At 44.0% G+C, this 20747-nt stretch overlaps 1 protein-coding gene and 1 non-coding gene across 2 annotated transcripts in view; one reads left to right on the top strand and one right to left on the bottom strand.

The window, feature by feature from the left end:
• RXFP2 (relaxin family peptide receptor 2) overlaps positions 1-20747 on the top strand; it is an 89451-nt gene that overhangs the window by 42708 nt on the left and 25996 nt on the right. The window contains exons 6-9 of the mRNA XM_077156945.1: positions 3964-4110; positions 6359-6436; positions 9385-9490; positions 10272-10343. Of these exons, the coding sequence (XP_077013060.1) occupies positions 3964-4110; positions 6359-6436; positions 9385-9490; positions 10272-10343 (403 nt within the window). The remainder of the gene's footprint in view (positions 1-3963; positions 4111-6358; positions 6437-9384; positions 9491-10271; positions 10344-20747) is intronic.
• On the bottom strand, positions 16825-16929 carry LOC143681886 (U6 spliceosomal RNA). The gene has a single exon (XR_013174937.1). It is a non-coding gene; the product is annotated as a U6 spliceosomal RNA (small nuclear RNA).

Consider the following 20747-nt stretch of genomic DNA (forward strand, 5'->3'; position numbering starts at 1 on the left):
TTTTCTTATCTCGTGTTGAAATTGCTTCGTGAAATGTTAAGAGGGTGAAGACGGGCCAACCACCCACAAAAGGGACACCACTCTTAACCCCATTTTAAATGTGAGAAACCTGAAGCTGAAAGAGGTTAAGTAACTTGCCGAGGTCGCAGGGTTACTGAGACCAGAAATCCAGATCTGAGGGCCCCAAGCATTTCATCACTAACACGTGTTTCCAGGCCATCAGACACGTCCCACAAGTGGGTCGTGAAATCAACTTAGTGGCCTGCAGTCCCTTTATCACCCAATTATTATTCATCCCGCATAGTGTAGGATAAGAACTTCTTTCATTCTCCATGTGTGTGATGGGCTATGATACAAAATCTGGCGGTGAGTTACTGTTTAAAAGTTTTTCGAAGCCATTACCCTAAGACATATTGACTCTCACTCATCCATGCTCCAAATACATGGGAACTACTCGTTTCTCAGACCTGCCTTCTACAGAATTCTTTATACGCAAGAAGAGATTTTCAAATCCGACTCAGGGGCTTAACTGGCCAACCTCCAGAGTCAGAGAGCCAGGAAAAGGTCTCCCCAAATAGTCACGGATTGACTATCTCATGCATGCTCACTGATGGTCAAGCACCCAGCCACCACTGCAGCGACAGCAGTAAAACTACTGCTTGTTCTCATAAGAACAAAGTGCCAGTGGGTAGAAAGGCCTCTGGGGCCACCGTCTGGGTCCTTCTCCCAGGGCTGGGACGGCCCAGCAGGTGCAGCCGCAGCAGCCTGCAGTGGGGTGTGCGGCATTCAGCTGCCCCGAGGGACGGCGGGAAGCTCCACTTCTAAGGGCAGGCTGGGCAGGCTGGGCAGCCGGGGCATCACGACTGAACCACTAATGCACAAATAATCCATCCCCCCTCTCATGACATCGCAAGAAGACTAACCCTGACATAGCAGTAGTGCTTAAATGCAGACACCTGCCCTTTTACAAAAGGCATCATGACTGTGGGTCAACAGAACTCACCGTCTTCAGGACTGTCTGGTGACTTGTCAGTGGGAAAGCACCTCTCTCCAAGGTAGGATTTGCATGGAGGGCCATGACCTCACAAGGGCATTTCCCAAAACCAGAGGTAAGTGTCCGAGTATTCTCGGTCTTCATGTCCTCATTTTAAAAGGAGACAGCCACATCGACCACACATGATTGCTGAAATAAAGTAAATATTAGGCCTCCAGCACAGCAGATGGTCCACAGAGATCGGTTCTCTATCCTTCTGCTGTATTAAAAGCCCCCACACCAACAATTCAAGGACATTCCTGCCACGATGGCGACTCTCAGTGGCCTGCTGAGGAAGGCTCTGCCAACACCCCTCACCCCTCTGATTAGCCAAAGTAGAGCGATGGCCAGGCTCTGTTTACACTCTTTAAATCAACGTATGGGAAGTTTAACTTGCATTCCTTTTTTTTTTTAATGCATGGCTTCCACAATTTTCCTAGCCAGTTGATGAGATCATCTCCCTGTTTTCCAGAAAGTACTCTCACAAAATTGAAAGTGTATTTCTTACATCTAAATTTCTGAAATTTTTTGAACCAATATGTGATGATCCTCTCCACAGATTTAGTGACTTGTGAATGCTAATTGTATTTCCTTTCAGCAGCCACTCGTTCAGCCCTCACTGATCTACTGTGTTTCCCATAGAAGAAAGCTCTTCTTATGTAGTCTTGGAGAGGTAGGGTCTTGGTTTGCCAGGCTGCCTGACAAACGCCACACAGCAGCTGGGCTTGAACAGCAGGCATTGGTTGGCTTCTGGCTTTAGAGGCCCAAAGGCTGAATCGAAATGGCCACCAGGCCATGCTCTCTCCTGAAGCCGGTACTTTCTGGTGGTGGCCACCCATCAAGTGGCAGTTCTGATTTCTGGCTTCTGACTTTTCTTTCTAAGTCCTCCAGCAATGTGGGGCAAGACCCACCTGATTCAGTCTGCCCACTTCCACACAGGGTCTCTGAAGGCCCCATCCACAAATGAGTCCACACCTCTTCAGAGACTCCTGTTTGCAGTGGGTTCACCTCCATAAGGACATGGGTTAAGATTAAGAGCACATCTTTTTTTTTTTTTTTCATACCTACTCCTTACTCCTCCCTCTCATTGACCACTACTATTTCCATCTACCCAATTTATTTTTACCCCTTATCCCCCCTATTAGTTATTTATTTTTTATCCATTTTTTTTTTACTCATCTATCCATACCCTGGATAAAAGGAGCATCAGACACAAGGCTTTCATGATCACATGGTCACATTGTAAGAGCTGTATCATTACACAATCATCTTCAAGAAATGTGGCTCCTGGAACACAGCTCAATAGTTTCAGGTATTTCCCTCCAGCCACTCCAATACACCATAAATTAAAAGTGGGATATCTGTATAATGCATAAGAATAACCTCCAGGATAACCTCTCAACTCTGCTTGAAATCCCTCAGCCACTGAACTTTATTTTGTCTCATTTTCCTCTTCCCCTTTTAGTCAAGAAGACTTTCTCAATCCCATGATACCAGGTCCCAGCTCATCCCAGGGGTTCTGTCCCTTGTTAACAGGGAGATTTACACCCCTGGGAGTCATGTCCCATGTAGGGGGTGGGCAGTGGTTCACCTCTTGAGTTGGCTTAGAGAGAGACCACATCTGAAAACAAAAGAGGTTCTCTGGCGATGATCTTAAGCCTAATTTTAAGTAGGCTTAGCCCATTCTTTTCAGGAATAAGTTCATAGAGGTGAGCTCCAAGATCGAGGGCTTGGCCTATTGATTGGGTTGTCCCCCCTGCTTGCAAGAATATCAGAAATTCTCCAAATGGAAGAAAATTTCCTCCTTTCTCCCAAGTCACCCAATGGGACTTTGCAAATACTTCTTTATTCACTGCCCAATTACTCTGGGATATATCAGGGCATCACACTAACCTGGACAAACCAACCAGATCTCATGCCTTATTCAAGATTCCATGTAATTGTGGTGTTCAACTAAACTGTCTACAAGTTAAGTTAAATGTGCTACCCAAAATACAAATTTTGCACCAAATAAATATCTCTCCTTTTGGTCTCACACAGAAACTGATGTTTTAAAATATGGATGATATTATCCTTTACCCTGTATTCTGATTTCCCTTAGTCCTATCTAGATCAGCTTCCTTCATCTCTCTATTTGAAGTCTTATCCCTTTTTCAACTTTTTAAACATTAAGAACACATCTTAAATTGTCGTTCCATGATCAGTGTGCCACGGAAGACTTCTAGATCCTTATGTGTCTTGAAACACAGATTCCTGATTCAGTTGATATCCTCACAGCATAATGGTTCCAAAGTGGGACTCTGGGATCAGAGAAGTGATGTGAATTTGTCCCATGTAACTCTCCAGGCAATGACTGCAGTCACGGCGTTTGACTTCCCTAACCCGGAAACACAAGAGTCGCATCATCCACCCCAAGGTGTGTTGAAGGATCGCACAAGGTCCAGGCGCAGTGAGCTCAAGGAGTGTTAGAAATTGTTGCTTCATATCGCATTGCCCATTCTAACGTGTTTCCAGATTTTTCTAAATCAGAATTCATTGTAAACTCTCCTACCGCCCAAATGTTTTTATTGGAAGTCACCTCAAATCCTTCTTGTAAATAAAGATAAAGTAGATAATTTGTCTATTTGACCCCATAAGCTCAAGGCTTTATCCTTTCATTTCCAGGAGTGGACAAGTCTTTCATTTCGTTCACAAGCAGGACAATCCTTTGGCTTGGTTTACTATCACCTTCGTGAAGTGAACCCCTTGATTCCATCCAGGCTGTCGGTGGTATCTGGTATGACAGTGATGATTTAAAATGTTCTGCTTAAGCAAATTATTCCAAGGAAATGCACGCAAGGAATAACCCCAACCTCAGCAGGAAAAGAGTGTGGCAATATCAACACTTTCTGATTTCTGTTATGAAAGACTCGTACCCCCTTTTTACACAGATTTTGCACTGACCGAAGGCAGCACAATTACTCCCTCATGCCAAAAAGGGTATTTTCCCTGCGGGAACCTGAGCACGTGCCTTCCCCGGACCTTCCACTGCGACGGCGTGGCCGACTGCGGCAACGGCGCGGACGAGGAGCGCTGCGGTGAGTCTTGGCCCATGGGCAAGGGGACCTGCCACCATGGCTCCCCCCGAGGAGAGGCCAGGCGGGGTCCGTAAGGATCCCTTCTTTGCCCGCCTCATCCCTCCCCCGTGTGCTTTGATGATCAGCTGCATCTTCGGAAACAGGCTGCTCAAAGCAAGCCTAGAGGGTTGTAAAATGCTATCTTTTAGAAGTTTTGAACGTACATTTTAAAATGCACTGGGACAGTCATATTTTAGCTTTAAGTGGCCTCTTATGACAACTCGCTTGTGGCTGGCAATTTGGTTTGGCTACAAGAAAAATCTATGAAGTCCGAATGGGCTCACTGAGGGAATTAATTCACTGAACACACAGGTGCCACGTATCCGCTGGGCGCCAAGTTCACTGCAGGTCCTTGGGACGCAGCGGGCTCGAGGTGAGGCAGGTCTCTCCCTCATGGGGTGCAAGTGACAACAGGAGAAGGACAATAAAGCAAGAAGAAAATAAAACAGGATAATAAGATGGACAGTGACCTGGGGAGAAGGGCTTCCTTAGAAACATAGCCGGAGAAAAACCCTGTGAGATAATACCATTTGAATTGAGAACTAAATAGAAAGAAGGAAACCATCCTGGAGGAAGTGTTCCAGGCACAGGACACGGCAAGCACAGCGGTCCTGGGGCCGACAGGAGAAAGGCCACATGTCCGAGAGACAGGAAAGCCAGGGTGGCGTCAGCAGTGTGAACAAGGGCCCACCCAGAGGGAGGGGGGTGAGCAGGGGCTGGATCTGCAGGTCTCACCGGCCAGCTTAGGTCCGTGTGTCAGGACTGCACACACCATCTCATCTCATCTGTTTCTCTTGGGACTGTAGATGCCAAAAGAGTTTGACGTGTGCAAAGGCTATTAGTCAGTGCAGAAGCCAGAGCCCGGGTCTCCTGGGTCCGGACGAATCCTGTGTGTTTTCTGCACACAGAGTTGACTCTCTCTGGTGCTGTTCAACTACCAACCCAGAAATGCCAAGCGGCGGCTCTGGACTCTGCTCTCCAGCCCCTGGGTGTCCACGCTTCCCTAGGGCAGGAGCCAGCTCTGCCCTCACTTCCCATGGCCACTCCTACACATCCTCTGGCCACCATGTCCCTCCCCGCTCCCGCCAAAGCCTGATCACCCATGCAGGGCCGTGCTCTTCCTCTCGGCCGCCCGAGTACCCGGGCATGGGTCTGACTGGTGGCGTGTGTGGCCTTGTCACCGTCTTCCTGCTTTTCCTCTCATTTGACACGAACTCCTCAGAAAAGGCTTGTGTCTGATTTGTTCTGATTCCACCAGAGCTAGAACAGCTGAGTATATAGTAGGCACTCAATCGGCGCTCAGTCATGGGGGCAGCTCTCTGGATGCCAACGGGCAAGCCACCCAACTTTTGGCCTCTCCTCTTTGCTGGTAGGAATCAGAGCGCATGCGTGTCTGTCCAGCCCACTGGACGTTCCGACTCCAAATCAAATAAGGCAGGAAAGCAGCCGACAGCCCAGTTAAGGGTATCAGAATAAGTCATTAAAAGAAATCAGTGAGACTGTCAATTAGGATAGAGATGAATTAAAGACTGCAGGCATCAGGGACCTGTGGGTAATTATTTAAATTTACCCTTCTCTTTGCATGAACTTCAATATCATACTTTATAATTCATATATTATCATTTTAACATGTGTTAAAGTAACAACACTTTGAAATCCTTTTTTCTTTGAAAAATATTGTTTTATCAGAAAAACAGAAGGTAACTTGGGAAATAAACAGATCATATCCTCTGAGAAATCGAGGAAATGTTATTTCTTAGCAGGTCTTTTTTCTATTAAAAAAGAAAACACTTCAGGTTTTGCTTTCTTTATAAAGATCAGGTGACAAATTTTTATCAGAACTCTTACATCTATGAAAAGAAAATCAGGCGACGTTTTCTTTGGACATCCTAAGAGTTAAGAACAAACATTTGAAATGTCAGTATTAGACGTGGTTGAAATTTTCAGGACAAATGTAATTATATATAAAAATTACACTTTCGTATTGTGTATTTTATGATACACCCATTGGAAACATTCGTAATCCGATAAAAGGTGAAGCCCCAGATATTTGCCTGGCTTTTTCCCCTTCCTCTCTCTATATTTCAAAATCGATCTTTCTATTACTTGAATTTTAAAGTGAATTTCATTATCAGCTTCTTATACTTTTGCTTTGTCGCATGGTATTTACTTTATGGAGTAATGACCCATATTCGTCACCACTTCGCAGGAGACACTAGTGGATGGATGAACATATTCGGCGCAGTCCATGGAAATGCTGATAATGTGGCATTCACTGAGGAGTGCTGTAAGTGGCTCAGCTTTGCAAATGGCATGAATTGTGGTTGCGGGGCTTAGTGTCCATTTCAGTTCTGTGCGTGTCAGTGGCCGCAGGCCTGTTGCTGCCCGTGGGCTGAAAAGACGGAAAGAGTCTCATGGCCATCTCCGCTCAGGAGGAGGGCACCAGCCGGGGAATATATAGGTCTTGCACAGTTGTGACAAATGGGAAACATCAGAATCCTACTAAGGCACCAGGAATGCAATGGTGACAAGTTGCCGTCCTGGCCCATCCAGGCTTCACATTGTAGCAGGAAAGACGGATCCTTAGACCAGTCGCGCTGATAGAACAGCGGTGTTCAAATGGGAAAATGACACGTGCATGCGGGTGGTGGGAGCCCATTGGAAGGAATGATGGGGAAAGAGGCCTGAAGAAGGTGGCGTTTGAGAGGGACTTAGTGTCTTCGGGAGGTGATGGGATGAGCAGGGGGGTCAAGATGAGCAAAACACTGGGATGGGAAGGCACAGAGCCTGCTCCGCAATCCCTTTTCCCATCAATTCGGAGTGTGAGAGGAAGAGGAAGAGGACTTGAGCTGGGGCGGGTGGAGGGAGAGGGGACGGGGCCAGCTCATAACGGATCGTGTGTGTAACTGCAGAGTTCAGACTCTGCCTGGAGATAGAATAATGCATAGGCATAGACATATGCTATCTAGATAATAGCTGTATATCTAGACACAATTATGTATACGTACCTATGACATGCATGCATTGATATGCATATATTTATATGCACATATATGTGTATAAAAGTGGTGTGTATATGTCAATGTATTTGTATGATGTAGGTATAGTGCACATTTATATCAGCAGTATATGATACACTGAATATCACCAGTCACTGGTATATTATGGATAAAAATTAGACATTAAAAAGGATAAGATGAAAAACGAGTATAATTGAAAGGTCTGCCATTTTCTTCCGGAGCCACCGCGGATGCCCTCGCACATGCTGCATTTGGAGCTCAGCACACAGGGCAACCACCAAAGTCACGGGATGGGGCGTCTGGATGTTGGTTTTGATTTGCCAATGAAGAGAAAGGAGCGCGTGGGAGAAATGCGTGGTAGACCCTCTCCCATCCGAAGGGGAGAGGATACAGAGGCAGGCGACCTTCCCAGCGCACCACCAGGAGACAATTCACAATGTCTGGAGACATTTTGGGCTGTCACAAGAGGGGGCTCTCCTACTGGCTTCAGGTGTGTGGAGGCCAGGAGCGCTGCTAAACACCCCAACATGCACCGGTCAGCATCCAGGAACAAAGAACCATCCAGCCCAAAATGTTCACAAGGTGGAGAAGCCTCGGAGGAGAGAAGTGAGAATAATAGGGAGAGGGTGGTTATTAGGTTTCTTGCAATGCCAAGGATCTAAGCCAAGAAAATAACACTGGGAGGAGTGAGAGCTGCCAGAGGCATTTCAGGAGGTCTCCGGGCCCCTGGGTGAGGAGGTAGGAGTGATGCCCGCGTTTCCAGGTGAGGCAGCAGGCCCAGCGAGGGATGCTCTACGGAGCTGCCTATCAGCAAATAACAGTCTCCAACCACAGATTCTCAATCTAATAGTGTAACCACTGTTCTCAGTGTCATATACATTGAATTAAACATGCTAAAGTTACTTTAGTGAGGTCAGCTAATTAGCATAAAATTACAGAAAACGTGGGATATTTTCCAAAACTTTATACACTACAGAGCACTTTTTGCAGCAAGTAGGTACTCAATAAAAGTTTGTGGCGTTTACTAAAATTCAATGAAATGCATTTCAAAAATAAAGTTTGGATAAAAGTGATCTAAAAGAAACAGGGCAGGGTGGGCCACGGTGGCTCGGCAAGCTGAGTTCTCACCTGCCATGCCGGAGACCCGGGTTCGGTTCCCGGTGTCTGCCTATGCAAAAAAGAAGGAAAAAAAGCAGGGCAATTGGGAATAACATAATCAGATTTAAATAAATAAACAATAAGAAAAACACAAATTTGAAAACAACTCTATCTTTCCTTGCTCTAACAAAATAAATACCATATGGTCACAGGCAGCATCAAAGTACCGGAAATAATATTCTCACTCTCTCCTTTTCTCTCTCTCCTGCTTCCTCCTCCTCCTCCTTTTTCTACTCTCTCTCTCACACCCACACACCCACACATACACACATACAGAGTGATTGTCCCTTCGATCAATGTAACCTGGTGTCCCCATAGATTGCTCACCCCTGTTTTTATTCCAGTATCTTAATCATGCCAGGTCCTTCAGAGTAAATTCTGAAGCCTTTTTCTTTCTTCTTCTTTATTCTCAATGCTTCAGACAGATGGGTTTCTCAGCTTTATAACTTCTCTACAACTTTTATCTTTCATTTTCAACTTCCTTGCAACGAAAAGCAAAGAAACAACTGAAAGGAACACAACTGACTTCCAAATATCTCATTTGATTTGCTTCCAGTAAATTTTAGTGATGGCTGTGGTATAACCTATCTCCATCTCTTCTCACAGCTGTAAGAGAAGTCTGCAAGGGAAAAATTATTCAATTTAATTTTAATCAACAAGCATTTATTGAGCAACTACATTTTTGCAATTTAAAATTGAATTGACTCAACCATAGTCAGGAAAATTTATTCAGGTAAATGTTTTCCAGAGAGGAGAACTTAATCTTGCTTCATTATATTTTTTATATTATTTAAATATTCTGTCTTTTTTTTTTTTCTCAAATCACCTATTAAATGTGTCTGAAATAACTACGGGAAGCTAGAATTGGATAAACACCAAATGAGTTTATGGTTGATGAGGAGAGAATTCTTGTTTGCCTTTATAATGGGTCTGAATAATTCCATTTGACAGATGTAAATCTTCTATATTCAATGAAATGCCAGGTATTATAGACCAGGTCACGCTTAAAGAAATGTGCTGTTTTCCTAGTGAAATCTTCCCCTTTCCTTCTCCATAGCTCTATACCAGTATCCGAAACGCTGTGACTGCAAGGAAACGGAACTGGACTGCGTGAATGCTGGCTTAATGTCTGTGCCGGTGATCTCCAGCAACGTGACCTTGCTGTGAGTGGGACTTAACTCTTTATGGTACTTGTCACTACCATCGCATGAATGCCAAAGAGTATGCTAATCTCTCCTAGGTTTGTTTTATGCCACCTATATATTACCAAAGTAACAAAAGCGTTTTTATACACCGTATATTCAATTCCCAGATTATCATTTCGTTCGCAAATGCCTACGGCCTAGATTCTCATTTTCAATTACTTTCTGATGCATGTATCAGATAAGACAGCATGGATATGAACAAAAAAGAAAAAAATAAACCACTTACTTGTTTTCATATATTATTTTTAATTTTGGTAATTTGTTCAAGATTGCAAAGATAAAAAGGTCCATGAAGCTAGCTGTGCTATGTTGTGCAAGTTTTTCTGTACTTTGTTTAAATTTTTGGAGAACCTCAGGAATTTTGCAGTCATGTCATAATTAGGGATGCATGGGTGAGCTAGCAGTTTTTGTTGTTGTTTTCATTTAGTTTGTTGTGGTCAATTAAATTACCCAGAGAGTAAGACAAAACTTTCAGTGGTCACTGTAGACCTTCCAGTAAATTTTACCATCTGGCTAAAATTGTTAAATATTGGCAAACTTCTTTAATTGGGGTTTTATGAACTTTCTATTTTCTCTTGGAAAGGTTTTCATTACGACTGTTATTTTCAAAGTATTTCTTTACTATCTGTTAGGCAGCATGGCGCATCATCAATTGTTCTCTTCTCAATCACACAGCTTCTAGGAAGGGTTCAGTTGGTTAGAAAATCCATAATAATTTCTGCTTTACATATTATTTTAGGTCTCTTAAAAAAAACAAAATCCACAGTCTTCCAGATAAAGTTTTCGTCAAATATACAGAACTTAAAAAGATGTAAGTAGCTATTTTATATGTGACTAAACTATTGGGAAAAGTCTTGGGATATTGCCTTAAAATGTTTTTAATCAAAAAGAAAAAGAAAATGCAATGTTTATTTTTATTTTATTTATTTCATCATAAAATTTATTTTTCTAAACATGCTTAGGATTAAGATTAGAAATTTCATAATTTAAAGTAGCTGCACCGATTTTGTTTATACATTTTTTTAGAGTTAAGGTAGAGTTCAGATCAAATGTTTCATTTAAAAAGCACGTAGTTCCACGCTTTTGCTGAAGATTGCTTGAAAATCGCAACTGCAGATTCAGGGGTTTAATACTTTCGGGTTACTGTTGGGTTACTTGGGTAACTTTTGGGTTCCTTTTCACTGGGAAAGAGTGTTGGCGTCGGCAGGATGCTGACGTCTAGGCTTTCTAGGGCACGAGGTGCTGAGATGCAGACAGCACCTCAGAGGAGAGGGCAGAGCAGTTTCACGGCCCCACCACGTTCTAGCACGTGTCTAAGAGGTCAGAACACGCGGACAAATAGAGCTTGGCCAGCGGATGGGACGTAGCCCTCGGTGAGAAGGAAGGTGCCCGTGGGCTTCCAGCATCGCCCAGAGGGAGAGCCCGTGGAGGCAGCACAGATGGTTGGTGGCACAACTTGTGTGAAATGGCTCCCGACTCGGACCCTAGCCTCTGGCTTTGAGTTCCCACTCAGCAGGGGCTTTAGAAGGACTAATCAAACTTCCCAGACACTTCATGCTTGGGCAGCGCCTCGGAGGGGAATAAGAACCTTCCTAAGCAGGGGAATAGGACCTGTCTGTTCTAATTAATACGTTGAAAATATTCAGGGTCACCTGCCATCCTCTGACTTTATTCAGCGGAGCCCATCCGCTGGGCGCAGGCACTCGGAGGCACTGGGAGGTCTGGGTCCCGCCTGCCAAGGTGATATTGCACCAGATTAAAGCAAATTAGCCAATTTTATGTCACACATGCCACACGACCAGGTCGTAGCACCACTCGCCTTCGGCATTCAGCCTAGAGGAGAACGTTTTTAGGAATGTGAAATTTGTTAAAATGGAGAAATAGAAATAATCTGGACCTTGCCGTGCTGATGCAGGACATACCCATCTGGTTCATAATGTCATCAACAATTCTGTGCTGTTGGTGCATTTAGGTACAAGCTCCCCACCACAATGAACAAGGTGCACTGGGGAGCTGGGATTTTTTGGGAACACAGACAGTCACATGCAAGTGAATTGTGACCTCTGTAAGCCCAGCTGCAGCCCGACCTTCCACTGCATCCTAGAGCACGCTGTCATGCCAGTTTTCACACTGGAGGACCCTCCCGTCCCATTCAGAATTCCCTTATGTATCTTTCGTGCCCCAATTTCGGGAAAGGGGATTGATTTCTGGAGCAGGCAGAGGAATTGTTGGAGGATCAAGCAAGGAGAGTTGAAATTAGACTTCTCAGACCAAGTGCTTTCCTGCACAGCAGATCCATAGCTTACTTTTCTCCAGGGTCCATGCAGCCCACTGAAGGGAAGCATATGGAAGCACCAATGGAAGCACCAACTTCAGTAATTCAGGCCCCTCATTGTCCTAGCAAAAAAAAATAAGGATTAACCATAATTGCCTAGATTAGTTGGCAATTTCTCCAAGTAAATGCTTAATTTTACTTTGTCTGAGAAAACTCTGGCTTAATATCAGAGCTTTGAATACACCCAGCTTAGGGTCTTTGATGCTTTCTCAGTACTCGATTCTACCACAGACCCATAGGAAAGAGGTTGTGCAACCTCGCCAATAAATATTCACTAAGCATTTATGATACACAGTATATAAAACACAACTTGTTCTATTTACTTATCACTCTTAGAGATATACAAAGAATTTCAGCATTTGGAGTTCTCATATGGGTTTTGATCCTTGTGAAGTGGGGCAGACCTCACAAGACTCTTCAGGGATAAGAAAACCCATGCCAGAGAGAGACTGCTCACCCCAAGTCAACCAGCTGAATAGCATTAGAGCTTGACTTAGAACCCAAGACACGTTTGAGGCTGGACTCACGTGGCCCAGTCTTAAGATGTTGTTAATGACAATGAAAATGATCAGCAAGTGAACTTTGGTTTGAAAACAACTCATGTCATTTGCAAGTGTTAAATATCCTAAAGCAGCTCATAAGGTCAGCAACCGTTCCTGAAATCTCTTTTCCTCCCCATCCCCTTTCCTCACACTCCTCAGCTTCTTCTGCCACTTCTCCCCAAAACCTAGAAAAAATCTCTCCCAGCTGAGCCCCTGCCAACCCATGTCCATCTTCTTATTCTACTTTCACCTTTTCTTCCCGAATCTGTATTGCAATAACCCAAATGACTAATATGGCAAAGACCAGACCATCCCCAGGAAGGAGTGTCGGGGGGTGGAAGATGCTAGATGGACAGTGGCAGAGCTCTTGGTAGCAGACAGCAGAAGGACAGAAGCTGCAAAGCCCACGTGCTCGTCCATTCTTTTCACAAATATTTCCTGATGTCTACTCCATGCCATGCAATGAGGATACGGCAGTAAGCGACATATATAAAAACACTGCTCCTCATGGAACTTAATTTCCAACAGAGGTAGAGAAACAATAAACAAAATATAAAATACGTACGTATACTGTTGATTCATCAACAGGAACTCGCAGTCTACAGCACTGTGGCTCAGGGCTGAATGCGGCTGATCCAACACAGGCGTTTCTCCATAAGGCATATCACAGCCTTTCAATGCTTAGGAACACCAGACAGCACTTTAGCACTACATTTGGGGGCCATTTTAAACAGGAAAATCACCACCAAAAGCATAAAAATGCCAAAAGCATGGCATGAAATACACTAGGAAAGGACACTTGTTTGCAGGATGAGAGCAGAATATTGCCTTGTTTGTCCTCATCTGGAAAGTGAACATCAGATGATGCAAATTTTTCATCACTCTGCACCTGTCTGTAAGGTGCTGTAAAAGTGCCATGAATGCTGATTTCGGGATTACCAACAAATTTTATTAAGAAGACAAATTCTCAAATGTGGAACTCACAAATAATGAGGATTGCCTGTAGTTTAATAGATGGTGATGAGTTTAGAGAAAAATAAACTGGGGCGGGGGTGGGTGTTAGAATGCGTTGGGGAAGTGGAGATCCAAACAATATAGTAAAACATGTTTTCTTGTTACAGAACTCTTCTACTGCCTAAGGTATCTCTAAGCACCCCATCATGCCCAGAACACATCCCATCAGTCGTCTATATCTTTAAAACTAGCAGCCATCACTCCTCACTGCACCCCATGGATTCTTGGTTCCTTCAGTTCTTCCCCAGATGGTACCATCTCAAATACGGCCACCATTCTTGTCACATCTCTCTACATATTTGCCTTAGTTTGTATAGTACTTACAATAAACATATTAGCACCCTGACCTGGCCAAGGCAGAACACGGTGAAAATGGCCCCCCTTTCCTTCTCAACTCTTTGTGCCTTAAGTTTATAGTAATTCATTTGGTGGCTACTTCATACCATTAACACTTAGGGATCTTGTCAGTAAAATTCCTAATTCCGCACCACGTGTGTCGCTGCTGCGTGAGATCTCCATGCTAGGCATTTGAAAGCCAGGTGTGGGGCCTTAAGTTGACCCCTGTTTGGTTTCATCCTGTTAGATTTGCCTGTCAAGGTCATTTTGGACCATTCAGCATATTCAGTATTCCTCACAGCTTTCTGTCATCTGAAAATAGATGAGCTATCTTTATCCACGCCATGGAGGAAAATATTGAAGAGGTCAGGGCAAAATCAGCTTTTCAGATCTCTCTGCCATCATTCTTCATATAAGGACCCAGAGTGTTCCTGATTTTGTCCATAAAACCATCCTAGAAACCACTTGAGCAATGCCCAATAGACAGATCAGCAATGGCTATGACCCAGTTTTGTCTGGCCAACCTTCCAAAGAGGAAAATGAAGTTGACCTGATAAGTTCTGCCCCTCAGGGACATGCCTTGTTCACTCTGTCTTAGAGACTCTCACAAAGCAATTTTGTGATCTTGTCCAAAAATAAGAAGAAGTTGGTTTGATTTGAAAAATCAAAACCGCATTTGCCACCTTTAGTTTTCCAGCTACTCTTCAGTTCTCCAGATTCCTCATAAACTGATGATGATCTGGGGCTCTCAGTTTCAATGTTTCTCAATTTCTAGGGGAAACTGTCCAAACCAGAGATCTCTAATTCATTGTGGTGAACACATTCCACCACTCTTGCCCAATGTCCTTTCTACTCACTCAAGTCCTGAGATGCTCTTCCTTGACTGGGAAGACAGAAACAAAGTACATGTTGAGAAATGAGTGGTTGCTTCTTTTATATTAACTCACAACGTTATGAAATAGGACCCAAGTAGCAGACTTGGACCTTGATTTAGCATTTTTCTGTTTCTAGAAATAACTATAATGCATTTCAATTGCACACTGCAGTCTGAGATCTGAACACACCTGATATCATCCCTTCCATCTAACAGAAACTACCACATTCATCTTTGGATTTTGAAAAACATTTTTGAAGTAGTTTTACCGAGATATGTTCACACACCATACAATCCATCCAAAGTTGCAATCCATTGTTGACAGTATGTTCAGAGTTGTGTATTTATCACCACAGTCAATTTTAGACTATATTTATCATGTAAAAGAAAAATCCTATATACCTATACCTACTTATTATTGACACTTAGCATTGGTGTGGTACTTTTGTTAAAACCAATGAAGGAATATTAAAATATTACTGTTAACTATAGTCCATCATTTGCATTAAGTGTGTGTTTTCCCATATACCAACTTATTATCAACACCTTACACTAGTGATGTACATTTGTTCTAGTTCACAAAAGAACGTTCTTATAGTTGTACGATTTACCCTGTTCTAGTTTGCTAGCTGCTGGAATGCAGTATACCAGAAACGGAATGGCTTTTAACAAGGGGAATTTAATGAGTTGCTAGTTTACAGATCTAAGGCCGAGAAAATGTCCCAATTAAAACAAGTCTATAGAAATGTCCAATCAAAGGCACCCGGGGAAAGATACCTTGGTTCAAGAAGGCCGATGAAGTTCAGGGTTTCTCTCTCATCTGGAAAGGCACATGGCGAACGCAGTCAGGGCTCCTCTCTCGGCTGGACAGGCACATGGCGAATATGGTATCATCTGCTAGCTTTGTCTCCTGGCTTCCTGTTTCATGAAGCTCCCCGGGAGGCGTTTTCCTTCTTCATCTCCAAAGGTCGCTGGCTGGTGGACTCTCTGCTTCGTGGTGCTGCAGCATTCTCTGCTCTCTCTGAGTCTCTCTGAGTCTCCAAAATATTTCCTCTTTTATAGGACTCCAGTAAACCAATCAAGACCCACTCAAATGGGTGGAGACATGTCATCCCCTAATCCAGTTTAACAGCCGTTCTTAACTAAATCACATCAACTAGGGAGATGATCTCATTACAGTTTCAAATATACAGTACTGAGTAGGGATTATTCTACCTTTAAGTAATGGGATTTATATTAAAACATGGCTTTCTTAGGGGGCATATATCCTTTCAAACCAGCACAACCCCGTCATCATTCACATCAGGATTCACCGTGCTGTACAGTCCTGGGTATACATAGCTCACCTTGAGCTTTCTTTTTAGTGACACAGATGACCCTAAACTTCCCTTTTCTTTTTTTTTATTTATTTATTTTACTTTGTCAGGGAAAGAAGGAGGGAAGAAAAAGAGAAATAGAGAGATAATCAGAGAAAGAAAAGAGAGGAGGGAGGGAAGAAGGGGGGGAGGTAATGTGGGCAGGAGAGCACACACATCCCTCACCCATCCCCAAAGTCTTCATCCATATCCTGTTAGAGCAAAATGTCAGAGGCAGTTGCACTGACTTTCTGTCTTGGGGCCAATCACTAAACTTCCCGTTTCAACCACATTCGAACACATATTTCAACACTGTTAATTACACACATGTTAATGTGCTACCATTACCCCATCCATTTCCAAACATTTACAATCAACCTAATTAAAAGTCTTGCACAAATTGAGCATCAGTTCCTCATTCTCGACCCTCATTCTATCTCCTGATAACCTATATTCTAGATTCTGACTCCATCACTTTGCTTACTATAATGAAATTCATATTAGTGAGTTCATGCAATATTTGTCTGTGTGTGTCCTGCTTATTTCACCCAACATAATGTCCTCAGGTTTCATCCATGTTGTCACATGCATCAGGAATTCATTCTTTCTTATAGCTGAATTATATTCCACACTGTGTGTGTGCCACATTTTGTTTATCCATTCATCGATTGATGGGCCCTTGGGTTGCTTCCATCTTTGGGGAATTATGAGTAATGTTATGAACACCAGCATGTGAATGTCTGCTCACATCCCACTCTCAGCTCTTCTGGGCACACACCTGGCAGTGGGATTGCCAGATCACCAGATTTCATGGTTCATCCTGAAGAACCACCAAAAAAATTATGGAATGTTTCACAAATTTGCGTATCGTCCTTGCACAGGGGCCATGCTAGTCTCCTCTGTCACGTTCCAATCTTAGTCTTGGGCTGCTGAAGCGAGCCCCACCCTTGGCCTTTAAAGGAAGCCCCCACTGACCGCTGTGCCCCCCTTCTGAGTGGGAAGCTTCCCCTGCTTCTCTCCGGACACATGTGCCCCCCCCCCATTGTATCACAGGTTGTAAGGGATGCAGAATTTAGGAACCAATGAGGATCCATGAGTATTTGTTGTAGAACTGATGGTTAAGACTGACCAGAGATAGAGTAAATGTGGAACATCATTAGCTACTAGGGAAATGCAAATCAAAATCACAATGAGCTCCTATCTCACACTATAATGGCTATTAAAAACACAACAACAGAAAGGAAGTGCTGGCAAGGCTGCAGGAAGACAGGAAGCCTGGTACATTGCTGGTGGGAATGTAAGATGGTGAAGCTGCTGTGGAAAACAGTTGGGCAATTCCTCAAAAAGTTAAACACAGAATTACCATCTGACCCAGCAATCCCACGTCTAGAGGGAATTGAAAGCAGAGGTTCAAATAGACACTTGCACACTGATGTTTGTTGCAGCATTATTCACAATTACCAAAAGATAGAAGCAACCCAAATGCCCACCAACCGATGAATGAATAAATAAAATGTGACATATGCACACAATGGAATATTACTTGGCCTTAAAAAGGAATGAAGTTCTGATGCAGGCTACAACATAGATGAACTTTGAAGACACTGAGTGAAATAAGTCAGACACAAAGGGACAGATATTGTAGGGTTCTAATTATATGAAATAGCTAGAATATGCAAACCCACAGAGACACAAAATGCAGTACAAGTTACAAGGGGCAAGAGGGAAGGGCAGTGGAGGATTCATGCATCATGGGTGTAGGGTGTCTATTTAGGATGATGGGAAAGTTCTGGAAATGGGTGGTGGTGAGGGTAGTGCAACACTGTAAGTGTGATTAATCCCACTGAATATGGCGCTTGGGAGTGGTTGAGATGGGAAAGTTTACGTTGTATATATGTACAATTAAACATTGAAGAGCAACTAAGGAGAAAATGACAATTAAATGCAATATATGATCCTGGATAAGATCTCTTAATGTAGGAGAAAAGGCGCAAAGTTTAGTTATTGGGACACATAAACAAATTGGAATATAGGCTGTAGGCTTTACATCAATGTTAAATTTCTTGAACTTGATAACTGCACATAAGGTGGTTACATAAATGGATAGCCTTATTCTTAGGAAAAGTACATGGAAGTCATGTTCAAGGAGTGTGATGTGTAGAAAGTAGCCTCAAATGTTTAGAAAGTAAATAGAGATGACAGGTAGGTAGGTAAATAGATATGATAGATAAACAGACACATATTGAGATAAAGTAAAATGATATGGCAAATGTTGCAAAATATTAAAATTGGTGAATCTGGGTATTCAGAGCAGGTTATGTTGGAGTTTTCTGTATGGGTTTTATATTATTTTTGCAACTGCTCTGTAAGTTTGAAATTGTTTCAAAATGAAAAGTTTAAGAAAAAAAAAATTCCCTCACCCCACCCCTGAGAAAAGGCAAGGAGAAGTGGGCAGCGTCTTTGACACGGAGAACATTCTAGAGCGTTTGCAGGAGAGGTGGCTAAACCATGATGGTAGAGGCCTTGAGCGCCAAGCTAAGGAATCTGGATTTTATTTTATCTGAAAGGAGGAAGACAGGCACAAATACGTGTTTTAGACTGTGCTGAGCTGATTAAGTTCTTCATGCTTTAAAGTTGCATTAGGCGGCTCTATCTCATAAAGAGCACAGGTCTAACCTCAGGTGGGTCTCGGTCTGGATTGCTGTAACTATTCACTGTGAGCTGAGGTCATTTAGGCATCTGGTAAAATAAATCCCTGAACCAAAATGAAATGTTAATTGCAAGACAAATAAATGTTGCTCAATGGGCCTGAAGATTTTTACTTTTGATCAGCTTATTCATTTTAATAATCTTTAAAAATGTCAGGTCTTTCTAAAGTTGGGGATGGGAGAAGCACTTTCAGATGACCTTTCAGAGAAATAAGATGCAACTTATGGAACTGACTATAATATTTATTGCTGCTACCATGGCAACCAACAGCAGTTCTCCTCCTCGTTGTAAAACAGCCCCTCTATAAATTAGGAATGCCTTCTTAAACTGGGTTCCTGTTAAGTGGGATCATTGGCAACCAAACATAATTCAAGCAGTTGGCATGGCTCTTGAATACAAAATGTCACATAAAGAATAGCCTACAAACACGCATGTCATTAAAGCATTTATTTGCTTTAGTTTCAGGTACATAAATTCCTGGTGTTTCTACTTGAAAAGTCCTGACAGCTGAAACAGCAGGAATTCATGAATCAGTGTTATTCCTAGAAAAGCCACTCCGCATAAGTATATTAAATGGACTCATCTCTGGGTTCTGAATAAAAAGTGGATTCCAGTTGCCAAATTGTCCTATTACCAGATTTTCCCTCACAGTCACCAAGCCTCTATTCTGTAAAAAGGAAGCAGATAGCAGAGTAGAAGATTGAGGTAAGATCGGGCAGTCTAAGCGAGAGACATGAAGCTTGGAGCTCTGTAGAGTGCTCGGAGGTGGAGGAAGCCGAGGAAGTGGAAGACGAGGTGGGGACTAACGCTGAGCAGTTTGAGTCTCAATCCCTGTCCGTGGAGGCAGATGGGCGGACGCACTGGCGTGTCCTGCAGGTTGCTGGTTTTGCTTTCTTTGACTCAGAAGCACAAGGCCAAATTCACAACCCATGACTGCACCCATCTCTTCAAGACGGGGCAACATGTATGCAAAACGTGCATTCTCCTTTTAATTATCTTGCATACAACGCAATTACTACTAATCAAGTAGTGAATTTTATATTTGGGGTATCCCTATATCACATTACTGTCTACTTCTATCATTGTCATAGATCACTGCAACGTGATCATCATGAGAGTTTTCATTACATCCCCCCAAGGGCTCTGAAAATGCCAAAACAGATATTGATCGGTGTGGGGTCACTCCTTCCTCCTTTCCCTGGCTGCCACCCTGCCTGCTGCCCACCCCCAAACCCCCCTCCCTGCCACAGTCCCCTCACCCTCTGATGCCTTAAAGCAGTCCCCACGCCCCGGGCCAGAGTATCTCGGACGCCAGGCTCGGGAAGCTGACCCAGGACCAAACAGCTCTGGCCTGGGGTTGGGCCCCACTGCCCATGTCCATCCCTGGGGACAGCAGGGGACAGCAGGGGCTCAAAGCCTTGGCCTCGGCACCCCACCACCCCATTCTCCCAAGGCCTGGGTGCAGAGACAGGCTTTCTCTGCCCGCTGAGACCAGCCCCCTGTGGTCTGTCCACAAGAATTGGGCACGCCCACCCCATGAGCCTTGCGCCTACCCCGTTTTGATGGTGAACATCTCTCCATCACGGCCAGGTCGCCGGGAGCCGGCCCCCCATGGGCCCCGTGTCTCCCCCCCCCCCAACTCCCTGCCCATAAACTCTTCCTCTGCCACCAGCAGGGCCTGGGCTGGCACGGCCACCAGCTCCCCTCCCCTGCCTGGCGGCCCCATCCACACCAGAGGGGTGCGCATCCCCAGCCCCCACCCCGCAGACCTTTGCTGAATTAAGATTGGTAAGTCAATGGTTTTAAGAAGAGGAAAAAAGCATCGATTCATAGCAGCATTTAAGGAGCAGGATTTGTGCTGTGACGGGAAGGGGCTCTGCACAGTGGCAGTGGAGCGGGGGCCCACACATTGCAGGGTCACTCTGTGGGATTGAACTTGGTGCCTTGTGCATGGCGGCATTTGTGCATGGGTGGGGTACAGGAATGGTTCTGCTGACAACTGGAAGCTGCCCTGGGCTTTCCCTGGATACCTCGTGGGCTGAGGGTGTCA

This window comes from Tamandua tetradactyla, chromosome 4 (genome assembly GCF_023851605.1).
Source record: "Tamandua tetradactyla isolate mTamTet1 chromosome 4, mTamTet1.pri, whole genome shotgun sequence".
Classification (NCBI taxonomy): domain Eukaryota; kingdom Metazoa; phylum Chordata; class Mammalia; order Pilosa; family Myrmecophagidae; genus Tamandua; species Tamandua tetradactyla.